The 12,668-nt window shown below is 48.6% G+C and overlaps 1 protein-coding gene across 2 annotated transcripts in view; it reads left to right on the top strand.

Moving 5' to 3' along the window:
- The window catches only part of MTIF2 (mitochondrial translational initiation factor 2), a 53,093-nt gene that overhangs the window by 16,255 nt on the left and 24,170 nt on the right, over positions 1-12,668 (top strand). For both annotated transcript variants that reach the window (XM_073628595.1, XM_073628594.1), the window contains exons 8-10: positions 36-160; positions 5,441-5,645; positions 9,667-9,919. In XM_073628595.1, the coding sequence (XP_073484696.1) occupies positions 36-160; positions 5,441-5,645; positions 9,667-9,919 (583 nt within the window). The remainder of the gene's footprint in view (positions 1-35; positions 161-5,440; positions 5,646-9,666; positions 9,920-12,668) is intronic.

Raw genomic sequence — 12,668 nt, 5'->3', positions numbered from 1 at the left:
CATATGATTTCTTTCTGTTTATGACTCGTCATCAGGGGGAGAATCTTCAGGCCCTCTCTGAAGCCATAGTGACGTTAGCGGAAGTGATGGAGCTGAAGGCTGACCCCGCAGGCTTGGTGGAAGGAACAGTTATTGAATGTCGGACAGACAAAGGAAAGGGGTAGATATAGCACTCTTCTTCTTCACTACATTCCAATTACCAGAATGAATCTCTGAGCTGGCTATACAATATGGAGCTGATTTACTAAAACTGGAGAGTGCAGAATCTGGTGCAGCTGTGCATGGCAGCCAATCAGATTCTAACTTCAACTTGTTCAAAATAAGCTTTGACAAGAAAAACCTGGAAGCAGATTGGATGGTGGGATCAGTGTCAGAGGAATGGTGGGATCAGTGGTGATGGGGTCAGTGTCAGAGGGACGGTGGGGTCAGTGTCGGAGGGACGGTGGGGTCAGTGTCGGAGGGATCATTATTGGAGGGACGGTGGGGTCAGTGTCGGAGGGACGGTGGGGTCAGTGTCAGAGGGATCATTGTTGGAGGGACGGTGGGGTCAGTGTCGGTGGGATGGTGGGGTCAGTGTCGGTGGGACGGTGGGGTCAGTGTCGGAGGGACGGTGGGGTCAGTGTCGGAGGGACGGTGGGGTCAGGGACGGTGGGGTCAGTGTCGGTGGGACGGTGGGGTCAGTATCGGAGGGACGGTGGGGTCAGTGTCGGTGGGACGGTGGGGTCAGTGTCGGAGGGACGGTGGGGTCAGTGTCGGAGGGACGGTGGGGTCAGTGTCGGAGGGACGGTGGGGTCAGTGTCGGTGGGACGGTGGGGTCAGTGTCGGTGGGACGGTGGGGTCAGTGTCGGAGGGACGGTGGGGTCAGTGTCGGTGGGACGGTGGGGTCAGTGACGGTGGGACGGTGGGGTCAGTGTCGGAGGGACGGTGGGGTCAGTGTCGGAGGGACGGTGGGGTCAGTGTCGGAGGGACGGTGGGGTCAGTGTCGGAGGGACGGTGGGGTCAGTGTCGGAGGGACGGTGGGGTCAGTGTCGGTGGGACGGTGGGGTCAGTGACGGTGGGACGGTGGGGTCAGTGTCGGTGAGACGGTGGGGTCAGTGACGGTGGGGTCAGTGTCGGTGGGACGGTGGGGTCAGTGTCGGTGGGACGGTGGGGTCAGTGTCGGTGGGACGGTGGGGTCAGTGTCGGTGGGACGGTGGGGTCAGTGTCGGTGGGACGGTGGTGTCAGTGTCGGTGGGACGGTGGGGTCAGTGTCGGTGGGACGGTGGAGTCAGTGTCGGAGGGACGGTGGGGTCAGTGTCGGTGGGACGGTGGGGTCAGTGTCGGTGGGACGGTGGGGTCAGTGTCGGAGGGACGGTGGGGTCAGTGTCGGAGGGACGGTGGGGTCAGTGTCGGAGGGACGGTGGTGTCAGTGTCGGTGGGACGGTGGGGTCAGTGTCGGTGGGACGGTGGGGTCAGTGTCGGTGGGACGGTGGGGTCGGTGGGACGGTGGGGTCAGTGTCGGTGGGGTCAGTGTCGGTGGGACGGTGGGGTCAGTGTCGGAGGGACGGTGGGGTCAGTGTCGGAGGGACGGTGGGGTCAGTGTCGGAGGGACGGTGGGGTCAGTGTCGGTGGGACGGTGGGGTCAGTGTCGGTGGGACGGTGGGGTCAGTGTCGGAGGGACGGTGGGGTCAGTGTCGGAGGGACGGTGGGGTCAGTGTCGGAGGGACGGTGGTGTCAGTGTCGGTGGGACGGTGGGGTCAGTGTCGGTGGGACGGTGGGGTCAGTGTCGGTGGGACGGTGGGGTCAGTGTCGGTGGGACGGTGGGGTCGGTGGGACGGTGGGGTCAGTGTCGGTGGGGTCAGTGTCGGTGGGACGGTGGGGTCAGTGTCGGAGGGACGGTGGGGTCAGTGTCGGAGGGACGGTGGGGTCAGTGTCGGAGGGACGGTGGGGTCAGTGTCGGAGGGACGGTGGGGTCAGTGTCGGAGGGACGGTGGGGTCAGTGTCGGAGGGACGGTGGGGTCAGTGTCGGAGGGACGGTGGGGTCAGTGTCGGAGGGACGGTGGGGTCAGTGTCGGAGGGACGGTGGGGTCAGTGTCGGAGGGACGGTGGGGTCAGTGTCGGAGGGACGGTGGGGTCAGTGTCGGAGGGACGGTGGGGTCAGTGTCGGAGGGACGGTGGGGTCAGTGTCGGAGGGACGGTGGGGTCAGTGTCGGAGGGACGGTGGGGTCAGTGTCGGAGGGACGGTGGGGTCAGTGTCGGAGGGACGGTGGGGTCAGTGTCGGAGGGACGGTGGGGTCAGTGTCGGAGGGACGGTGGGGTCAGTGTCGGAGGGACGGTGGGGTCAGTGTCGGAGAGACGGTGGGGTCAGTGTCGGAGAGACGGTGGGATCAGTGTCGGAGAGACGGTGGGATCAGTGTCGGAGAGACGGTGGGATCAGTGTCGGAGAGACGGTGGGATCAGTGTCGGAGAGACGGTGGGATCAGTGTCGGAGAGACGGTGGGATCAGTGTCGGAGAGACGGTGGGATCAGTGTCGGAGAGACGGTGGGGTCAGTGTCGGAGGGACGGTGGGATCAGTGTCGGAGAGACGGTGGGATCAGTGTCGGAGAGACGGTGGGATCAGTGTCGGAGAGACGGTGGGGTCAGTGTCGGAGGGACGGTGGGATCAGTGTCGGAGAGACGGTGGGATCAGTGTCGGAGAGACGGTGGGATCAGTGTCGGAGAGACGGTGGGGTCAGTGTCGGAGGGACGGTGGGATCAGTGTCGGAGAGACGGTGGGATCAGTGTCGGAGAGACGGTGGGATCAGTGTCGGAGAGACGGTGGGGTCAGTGTCGGAGGGACGGTGGGGTCAGTGTCGGAGAGACGGTGGGATCAGTGTCGGAGAGACGGTGGGATCAGTGTCGGAGAGACGGTGGGATCAGTGTCGGAGAGACGGTGGGGTCAGTGTCGGAGGGACGGTGGGATCAGTGTCGGAGAGATGGTGGGATCAGTGTCGGAGAGATGGTGGGATCAGTGTCGGAGAGATGGTGGGATCAGTGTCGGAGGTATCACAAGGTGTCAAAAGTACATATAGATGTAAGTGAGCAAACTACATACGACATAAAATAAAATAACATTAAAAAGACAATGCAGCCAGGCGTGCACAGAGATATCCAGGGCAAGGGCACTAGATGGAAAGCCCACTCAGGTCATAGCTGTGTCCAATGCATGTGAGCTGACAGATCTGGGATGGTGGAAAAGGGCCGGGGACAGGAAGCATACAACGGTGTCAGCTCAATGAAGGGCAATACATTTGTGTTCTCGGTCTCTATCCGCTCTATTTCCCAGAATCAACCAGGTGCTCTATATGCAAAAATACAATAGGGGAGACAAGGACACTCTCATGGCAGTATATACAGATGAACTGTGGATTGAAGAAATATATATATATATGTTTGTGTGTGTCACTAAATTGAGGAAAAGAGAGGGGTACTACTGAAAGTACTACCGAAAATCGGACTTTATAGGCCAGGAAACAATATATATAATCACATTTATTGAAAAAATACAGACATATCCTGCAAAAAGAGTAAAAACCATCATATATATGCATCTGTGTAATTTGTGCAGTGAGGCCTTGTGCGTCTACGCGTTTCAGCGTTAGGCTTCTTCAGGACTTGACCAAGGTTCAAAGACGTAACAGATGAGAGAGCGAATCTCTCTTAAATTGGAATACGCTGTTATATATACCCACGACCTAGGTGAGCGATGTATTTTCAAAATTCTGAATAGTAAGTGAATTTCAGATTTTCTGAATAGGGGCAGGTAAGTGCCTACGCTCCACACATGCATGAGGCCAGCAGGGCAACACTGATGTCCAACATATACAGAGGAAACAGACCCTTATTGGGGTTCAGCAATGCTCATAGCTAATAAAGCCTGAGCTAGCACGCTGTGCATGGAGGATAAAGTATGAGAGCGTGCCCCTGGGAGACAACTGGACGCTGCACGTGCGCCTTGCGGTTTCACAGCCTGTTTCCTGCTGCACATGCGCGAGTCGCGCTGCGCGTTCTGAATGGTCCCTGCTGTCTTCTGGGACCTGTGTGTCTCCCAGAAGGCGCGGCGGGGGGGGGGGGCGCACATTGCATAGTTTCCCCGGAAGTGGGAGCAGATACCTGGATTTCACAGGTATCTGTTCCCCCCTCCCCCCTGAAAGGTGCCAAATGTGGCACTGGAGGGGGGGAGGAATCTGATCCACGGAAGTTCCATTTCTCCATGGAACTCCGCTTTAAGTCCAGACCAAAAACAGCAGTCCGGGGGCCGGATCCAGCCTTTATCCGGCCCTTGGAGCATTATTCCTCACACTGATACCAATGATGGGGCACTATTCTTCCCACTGATACCAATGATGGGGCACTATTCTTCCCACTGATACCAATGATGGGGCACTATTCTTTCCACTGATACCAATGATGGGGCACTATTCCTCCCACTGATACCAATGATGGGGCACTATTTCTCCCATTGATACCAATGATGGAGCACTATTCCTCCCACTGATACCAATGATGGAGCACTATTCCTCCCACTGATACCAATGATGGGGCACTATTCCTCCCACTGATACCAATGATGGAGCACTATTCCTCCTATTGATACCAACGATGGAGCACTATTCCTCCCATTGACACCAGTGATGGGGCACTATTCCTCCTATTAACACCAATGATGGGGCATTATTCCTTTTGCAAACACCAATGATGGGGCCTTGTTTACTCTCATCGATGCTGGGGCAATTCCTAATCCCACTGGCTGCAATCTGACCCCCTCAAAGTCTGAATGACAGTAAACTGGCCATTTGCTCTATAGTGTGTACTTGTCTCAATCCAGAGCATGAAGTGTAATTTCTCTCTGCTGCTCCATTCCTCTGCTATCAGCATAAATCATTTCTGACAAATTTTCCTGACACCAAGAGAAAAAAGGTGACGGGGAAGGATCTCCAGCTGATTCACAGCCTCGGCTCTCTTCCTGTGTGCTATGTGAAAGGGGGCGTGTCTCTTCCCTCCCATGAGCTCTCACTGAGCTTTGCAGAAGTGTAAGCTCAGACAAGCTAATAAATTCTGCACTTTGAATGGCTGTAGAGAAGAAAAGGCTGCAGATAAACCGGTACAACTTATGTTGGAGGGATTGTTTTTTTTTTTTTCATCTCTGTGCATCACCAGTCACTTCACTGGGTATATGTGTGGGTTTACAACCACCTTCATTGAGAACACAGATTACCCAAATCAAGGTGGGACAAGCAGATCTCTCCCTTGTCCTCAGTGTTGAACGTCCCCGTGTATGGCAGCTCCTAGTGATTTCTGTGTAGCTTACATGCATCCAGGCTGTTCTTGTGTAAGGAGAAGCTCTTTGGCCATCATTTAGACCAGACTTGTAAAAATGATCCTGTGCATGATCGGACACTTTTTTTTTTTTTTTTCCAGTCCAGTGACCACAGCCATTGTGCAGAGAGGAACCCTGAGGAAGGGAGCAGTGCTGGTGGCGGGGAGGGCCTGGGGGAAGGTCCGGCTGATGTTCGATGAAAACAACACCATGCTGAGCGAGGTGGGGCCCAGCATGCCTGTGGAGATAGTCGGCTGGAAGGATCTTCCATCTGCTGGAGATGAAATCCTGGAAGTGGAATCCGAGGTACAGTATCTTCTTACAAAGCACACATTGATCAGGTTTATTGACGATCAAATTTTTTGGTGTACTCGAAGGAAGTTGCATAATCAACATTTAACTACTTCAATACCGAAGATCGAAATTCAGTTTGTGACAAAAGCATCCTAGTACATAGTAGCTAGTAAACCTCAGACATGAAATGTGATCAAAGGATACAGCTGTGCTCATAAGTTTACATACCCTGGCAGAATTTATGATTTCTTATTTTTCAGAGAATATGAATGATAACACAAAAACTTTTCTTTCACTCATGGTTAGTGTTTGGCTGAAGCCATTTATTATCAATCAACTGTGTTTACTCTTTTGAAATCATAATGACAACAGAAACTACCCAAATGACCCTGATCAAAAGTTTACATACCCCAGTTCTTAATACCGTGTATTGCCCCCTTTAACATCAATGACAGCTTGAAGTCTTTTGTGGGATTTGTGGATGAGGCTCTTTATCTTCTCAGATGGTAAAGCTGCCCATTCCTCTTGGCAAAAAGCCTCCAGTTCCTGTAAATTCTTGGGCTGTCTTGCATGAACTGCATGTTTGAGATCTCCCCAGAGTGGCTCAATGATATTGAGGTCAGGAGACTGAGATGGCCACTCCAGAACCTTCACTTTATTCTGCTGTAGCCAATGACAGGTCAACTTGGCCTTGTGTTTTGGATCATTGTCATGTTGGAATGCCCAAGTACATCCTATGCGCAGCTTCCTGGCTGATGAATGCAAATGTTCCTCCAGTATTTTTTGATAACATACTGCATTCATCTTTCCATCAATTTTGACCAAATTTCCTGTGCCTTTGTAGCTCACACATCCCCAAAACATCAGCGATCCACCTCAGTGTTTCACAGTAGGAATGGTGTACCTTTCATCATAGGCCTTGTTGACTCCTCCAAATGTAGTGTTTATGGTTGTGGCCAAAAAGCTCAATTTTGGTCTCATCGCTACAAATGACTTTGTGCCAGAAAGTTTGAGTCTTGTCTCTGTGCTGTTTGGCGTATTGTAAGCGGGGTTCTTTGTGTCATTTGCGTAGTAATGGCTTTCTTCCGGCGACTTGACCATGCAGCTTATCTTTCTTCAAGTGCCTCCTTATTGTGCCTCTTGAAACAGCCACACCACATGTTTTCAGAAAGTCCTGTATTTCACCTGAAGTTATTTGTGGGTTTTTCTTTGCATCCCGAACAATTTTCCTGGCAGTTGTGGCTGAAATTCTAGTTGGTCTACCTGACCGTGGTTTGGTTTCAACAGAACCCCTCATTTTCCACTTCTTGATTAGAGTTTGAACACTGCTGATTGGCATTCTCAATTCCTTGGATATCTTTTTATATCCCTTTCCAGTTTTATACAGTTCAACTACCTTTTCCCGCAGATTCTTTGACAATTCTTTTGCTTTCCCCATGACTCAGAATCCAGAAACGTCAGTGCAGCACTGGATGAAAGATGCAAGGGTCTGTCAGGAGTCCAGAAACTCATTGACCTTTTATACACATACAATAATTACAAGTAAACAGATCACAGATGAGGATGGTTACCTTTAATAGCCATTCAAACCCCCTTGTGTCAACTTGTGTGCATGTTATCGGGCCAAAATCATCAGGGGTATGTAAACTTTTGAGCAGGGTCATTTGGGTAGTTTCTGTTGTCATTATGATTTAAAAAGAGTAAACACAGTTGATTGATAATAAATGGCTTCAGCCAAACACTAACCATGAGTGAAAGAAAAGTTTTTGTGTTATCATTCATATTCTCTGAAAAATGGCCAAGAAATCATAAATTCTGCCAGGGTATGTAAACTTACGAGCACAACTGTGTATATATTAATATTTTTTGTGAACGTGTTTACATTCATATATGCGTATATGCCTCGAAAAAAAATTTTGGGGTTTTTTTTATGTGCTTGGGTGCAACTTTATTTTTTTTTTGCAAAAAAAAAGTCCCCTATGTGATGTTTTTTAGGTGACGGGTTCTCTTTAATGACGTATGCGGGGTTTAAAATACCCCAGATGTGTCCTCTGGGCTCCAACGAATGTTTTACAATGCAGATCGCGTTGCACAACATCTTTTCCTGGCTTTACTAGATTTTCTGAAATCTCAGATAAGCTTATAAATTCTGGACTTTGAACAGATGTAGAGGAGACCGCAGGTAAACAGGTACAACTTATGTAGGAGGATTTGTTTCATCTCCGTGTATCACCTGAGGCCACTCGCTTCAATGGGTATATGGAAGGGTTGACAACCACTTTAAACTTCAGCTTTAACTGCATTATGACCCCTGTAGGCAGGTTGCAGATGTGACAATTCTGTCTGGCGGAGCTTCCTGGGTAACAAGACCATCTGAACAGATTTGATTTCATATTCAACGTCTAAACTGTCACTGCTATATAAATACTTGTAATAAAAAAATATACACTCACCGGCCACTTTATTAGGTACACCTGTTCAATTATTCGGTAACACAGATTGCTAATCAGCCAATCACATGGCAGCAACTCAATGCATTTAGGCATCTAGATGTGGTGAAGAGGACTTGCTGAAGTTCAAACCGAGCATCAGAATGGGGAAGAAAGGGGATTTAGGTGACTTTGAACGTGGAATGGTTGTTGGTGCCAGACGGGCTGGTCTGAGGATTTCAAAAACTGCTGATCTACTGGGATTTTCACACACAACCATCTCTCGGGGTTTACAGAGAATGGCCCGAAAAAGAGAAAATATCCAGTGAGCGGCAGTTGTGTGGCGGAAAATGCCTTGTTGATGTCAGAGGAGAATGGGCAGACTGGTTCAAGATGATAGAAAGGCAACAGCAACTCAAATAAGCACTCGTTACATCCAAGGTATGCAGAATACCATCACTGAACACACAACACATCCAACCTTGAAGCAGATGGGCTACAGCAGCAGAAGACCACACCGGGTGCCACTCCTGTCAGCTACGAACAGGAAACTGAGGCTACAATTGGCACAGGATCACCAAACCTGGACAATTGAAGATTGGAAAAACGTTGCCTGGTCTGATGAGTCTCGATTTCAGCTGCGACATTCAGATGGTGGGGTCAGAATTTGGTGTAAACAACATGAAAGCATGGATCCATCCTGCCTTGTATCACCGGTTCAGGCTGGTGGTGGTGGTGTAATGGTTTGGGGGATATTTTCTTGGCGCACTTTGGGCCCCTTAGTACCAATTGAGCATCATCCAAACACCACGGCCTACCTTTTGTATTGTCACTGACCATGTCCATCCCTTTATGACTACAGTGTCCCCATCTTCTGATGGCTCCTTCCAGCAGGATAATGCACCATGTCACAAAGCTCCAATCATCTCACCACTGGACAATGAGGTCCCTGTACTCCAATCATCTCATCACTGGACAATGAGGTCCCTGTACTCCAATGGCCTCCACACTCACCACATCTCATCCAATAGAACACCTTTGGGATGTGGTAGAATAGGAGATTCGCATCATGTATGTGTAGCCGACAAATCTGCAACAACTGTGTGATGTTATCATGTCACTATGGAGCAAAATCTCTGAGGAATGATTCCAACACCTTGTAGAATCTATGCCACGAAGAATGAAGGCAAAAAGGGGTCCAACCCGGGACTAGCAAGGTGTACCTAATAAAGTGGCCGGTGTGTGTGTGTGTGTGTGTATATATATATATATATATATATCTCTATATCTCTCTATCTCTCTCTCTCTCTCTCTCTCTCTCTCTCTCTCTCTCTCTCTATATCAATATAGATATAGATATATCTATCGATAGATATATATATATATATATATATATATATATATATATATATATATATATATATATATATATATATATATATATATCTATCGATATAGATATATATATATCTATATCGATAGATAGATATACATATATATAATGACAGTGATTTCCATGCTGTATTCCTGTGTTGCTGTGATAACGGGTCGGATAGAAGGCGTCTGTTATGAATAATCTTGAACCTGTTCCTCTCCCTCTCCAGCAACGGGCGAGGGAAGTTGTTGATTGGAGGACGGATGTAGAAGAGGAGGAAAGGATCCAGAAGGACTTGGAGGTGATCTCCGCCAAACAACATGAGCACAGAGAGGCTCACAGGAAGACTCTGGATACTTTCTATGGAATGAACTGGAAGCAGAAAAATTCTGCCTTGTACAAGACCAGTAGGCACCTGATACCCCAGAGAACATCGGAGAGGATAACGGATGACAACCCCACCGTCCCTCTGATAGTAAAAGGTGACTCTCCATGTGATCCTTTCTACATATCACTATATTATATTCCTGGGAAGATGAGCTTCATTGAGGGAGGCCGCGCAGGTCATCCCCCCCCCCACCACCTAAAACCAAGGGCATTACCCAGGCTGTACATTATATAATCCACACTACTAAATCTGTACACATTATATATTTCTACTCTGTGCAATGTGCCGTACATTATATATTTCCCTGTACACTGTGCTGTACATTGTGTACTTCATATGGCTCTATACACATTGCTGTATGTTGTATACTCCACACTCCTCCTACTGTCTCCTGTGGCCCATCAGGCGTGCCGCAGGTTGTATTCATTATCGCAGTCCCTCCTGTGTCCATAGGGGGCAGACTTTCTTCTAGTTATAGTAAATACGTGTTCCTTCAGAAACAACCTTTCCTTGATATTGTCTGCCCACTGCCAAGTTCTCCTCTATCATCCTGGGAGTCAGGGCTTGGTCAATACTGCGCATGCATTGGCTGCCCTCTACAGGGAATAATGGTTAGTGCACCTTCCTCGCAGGTCCTTTTTAACCACTTGATGGCCAGGCTTTCTCTGTCACTTTTTGTTTACAAGTTCAAATCATTATTTTTTGCTAGAAAAATTACTTGCAACCCCCAAATATTAGGCCCCTTTCACACGGGCGGCTGTTCTGCTGCCGTTTAAAAGCATGTTTTGTTATTTTGAAATTCCAAGACACCAGGCACAGCGATCACTTACAGTTGTACATTGCGATTAGCTGCGTTTTACATGCGGCTGCGTTTAGCTGCAGTGGAACATTCTTGCCATTTCTAAAGTGCTTCCTGTTGCTTTTCTTTCCTCGTTGCCGCTGCTATCCGCAGGAGAAATAGTACAACTGCGATTACCTGCGGTTATGTGCAGAGAGCTGCGCTAAATCGCTCCTGTTTAAATTATTTGTTTTTTCTAACCGCACAAAAATTTATGTAACAAAACTGTCACTAAACGCAGTGTGTGAATGGGGCCATAGGAAAGCATTGGGTGAGTTTAGGTGCGGTGGATAACGTCATCTATCCGCAGCTAAAAGCTGAATTCTATCCGCCCGTGTGAAAGGGCCTGATAACTTTTTTTTTTTTTTTAAGAAGAGACCCTAGGGACAAAAATGGCGATTGTTGCAATTTTTTAATGTCGCACGGTATTTGCGCAGCGGTCTTGCAAACACGTTTTTTGGGGGGAAAATCCCACTTTAAAGGGGTTGTAAACCCTCGTGTTTTTTCACCTAATGCATCCTATGCATTAAGGTGAAAAAACTTCTGTCACTGAGCAGCCCCCCCGTTTTACTCGCCTGAGCACGTTCGTTCCCTCGGCGGAGACACGCTCTCCCTCTCTGGCCGGGGTTCTTGCCTCTTGATTGGATAGATTGATAGCAGTGCAGCCATTGGCTCCTGCTGCTGGCAATCAAATCCAATGACGCGGGGGGGGGGGGGGGGGGGGGCGAGTCCGGCATTCTGAGTCTATGGATGCAAATGCTGGACTTGGGAGTGCGCCCACAAGATAACCCCCCGGGAGAGTGCTTCTCCTGGGGGGGGGTTCAGATGCCAGGAGGAGACGCAAGTGCCGCCGGGGGATCCCAGAAGACAAGATTCGGGGCCACTCTGTGCAAAACGAACTTCACAGTGGAGGCAAGTATGATATGTTTGTTATTTAAAAAAAAAAAAAAAGGGTTTAGTAACCCTTTAAAGTGTTTAAGGCACAAGTATAAATCACTGGCAGTCCCTCTATTAGAGTCAGGCATACCACACTGTATATGTCTATTCTAAAAGTGAGGCTTGTAAATACCTTTTTTATAGCGATCTTCAGGCCGGTCACGTGACTCGCAGACGCTTTTCAGCTCCGATATATGAATTCTGCAGGAGGGGCCGAGATCTCCCTCTGATGTCAGCCGGGGAGATCACATGACCGCTCTGCCCTTCTTGCAGAAGCCCTGTCTCGGAGCTGTAAATGTATTTTTATTTTTTTTATCACTTTTTATTCCTATTACAAGAAATGTAAACATCACTTGTAATGGAAATAAGGATGACAGGTCCTCTTTATGAAGAGATCTGGGATCAAAAAGCCCCCAAATCCCTTATTTACCTTTTTTAAAAGCAAAAGATAACAAAAAAATAATAATTTTTGATCTTTCGCTTTAAATTTTTTTTTTTATCTACAAGCCTAGAGCAGAAGTGACTAAATGATGTCACTCTGGTCCTCCAAGGCCATAGTGGCGATCAAAGAGGTGTTAACGCTTTGATCGCCTATGGGAGAAGACAGCGGCACTGCCGAATCGATTCTCAGGCGAACCGGCGGTAACGGTAAGCCCAAGAAGCGCCTTTATAAAAGCAAAAGATCACAAAATGTATTTATTTATTTTTTTGATCTTTTGTTTAAAAAAAATAATTTCCTTTCAGCCTGAACCGGAAGTGACGTCGCTCCGGTCCCCCAAGGCCATAGAGTCGATCAAAGAGTGTTTGACTCTTTGATCACCTATGGGAGCAGCTGGCCGCACCGTTGGATCTTGGCAGAAACCATTCCAGCGGCTCACGAGCCGCTCAGACCGGTTTTATGAGAAAGCCAGCTGCCTGCAGAAAAAAAAAACGGTACTGGGGTCATGGCTGATATCTTTAGCCATAACCCTGGTAAACCACTTGCAATCCGCAACGTATCTATCTATCTATCTATCTATCTATCTATCTATCTATCTATCTATCTATCTATCTATCTATCTATCTATCT

This window comes from Aquarana catesbeiana, linkage group LG04 (genome assembly GCF_042186555.1).
Source record: "Aquarana catesbeiana isolate 2022-GZ linkage group LG04, ASM4218655v1, whole genome shotgun sequence".
Taxonomy (NCBI): Eukaryota; Metazoa; Chordata; class Amphibia; order Anura; family Ranidae; genus Aquarana; species Aquarana catesbeiana.
This window is presented reverse-complemented; position numbering and strand designations above follow the sequence as displayed.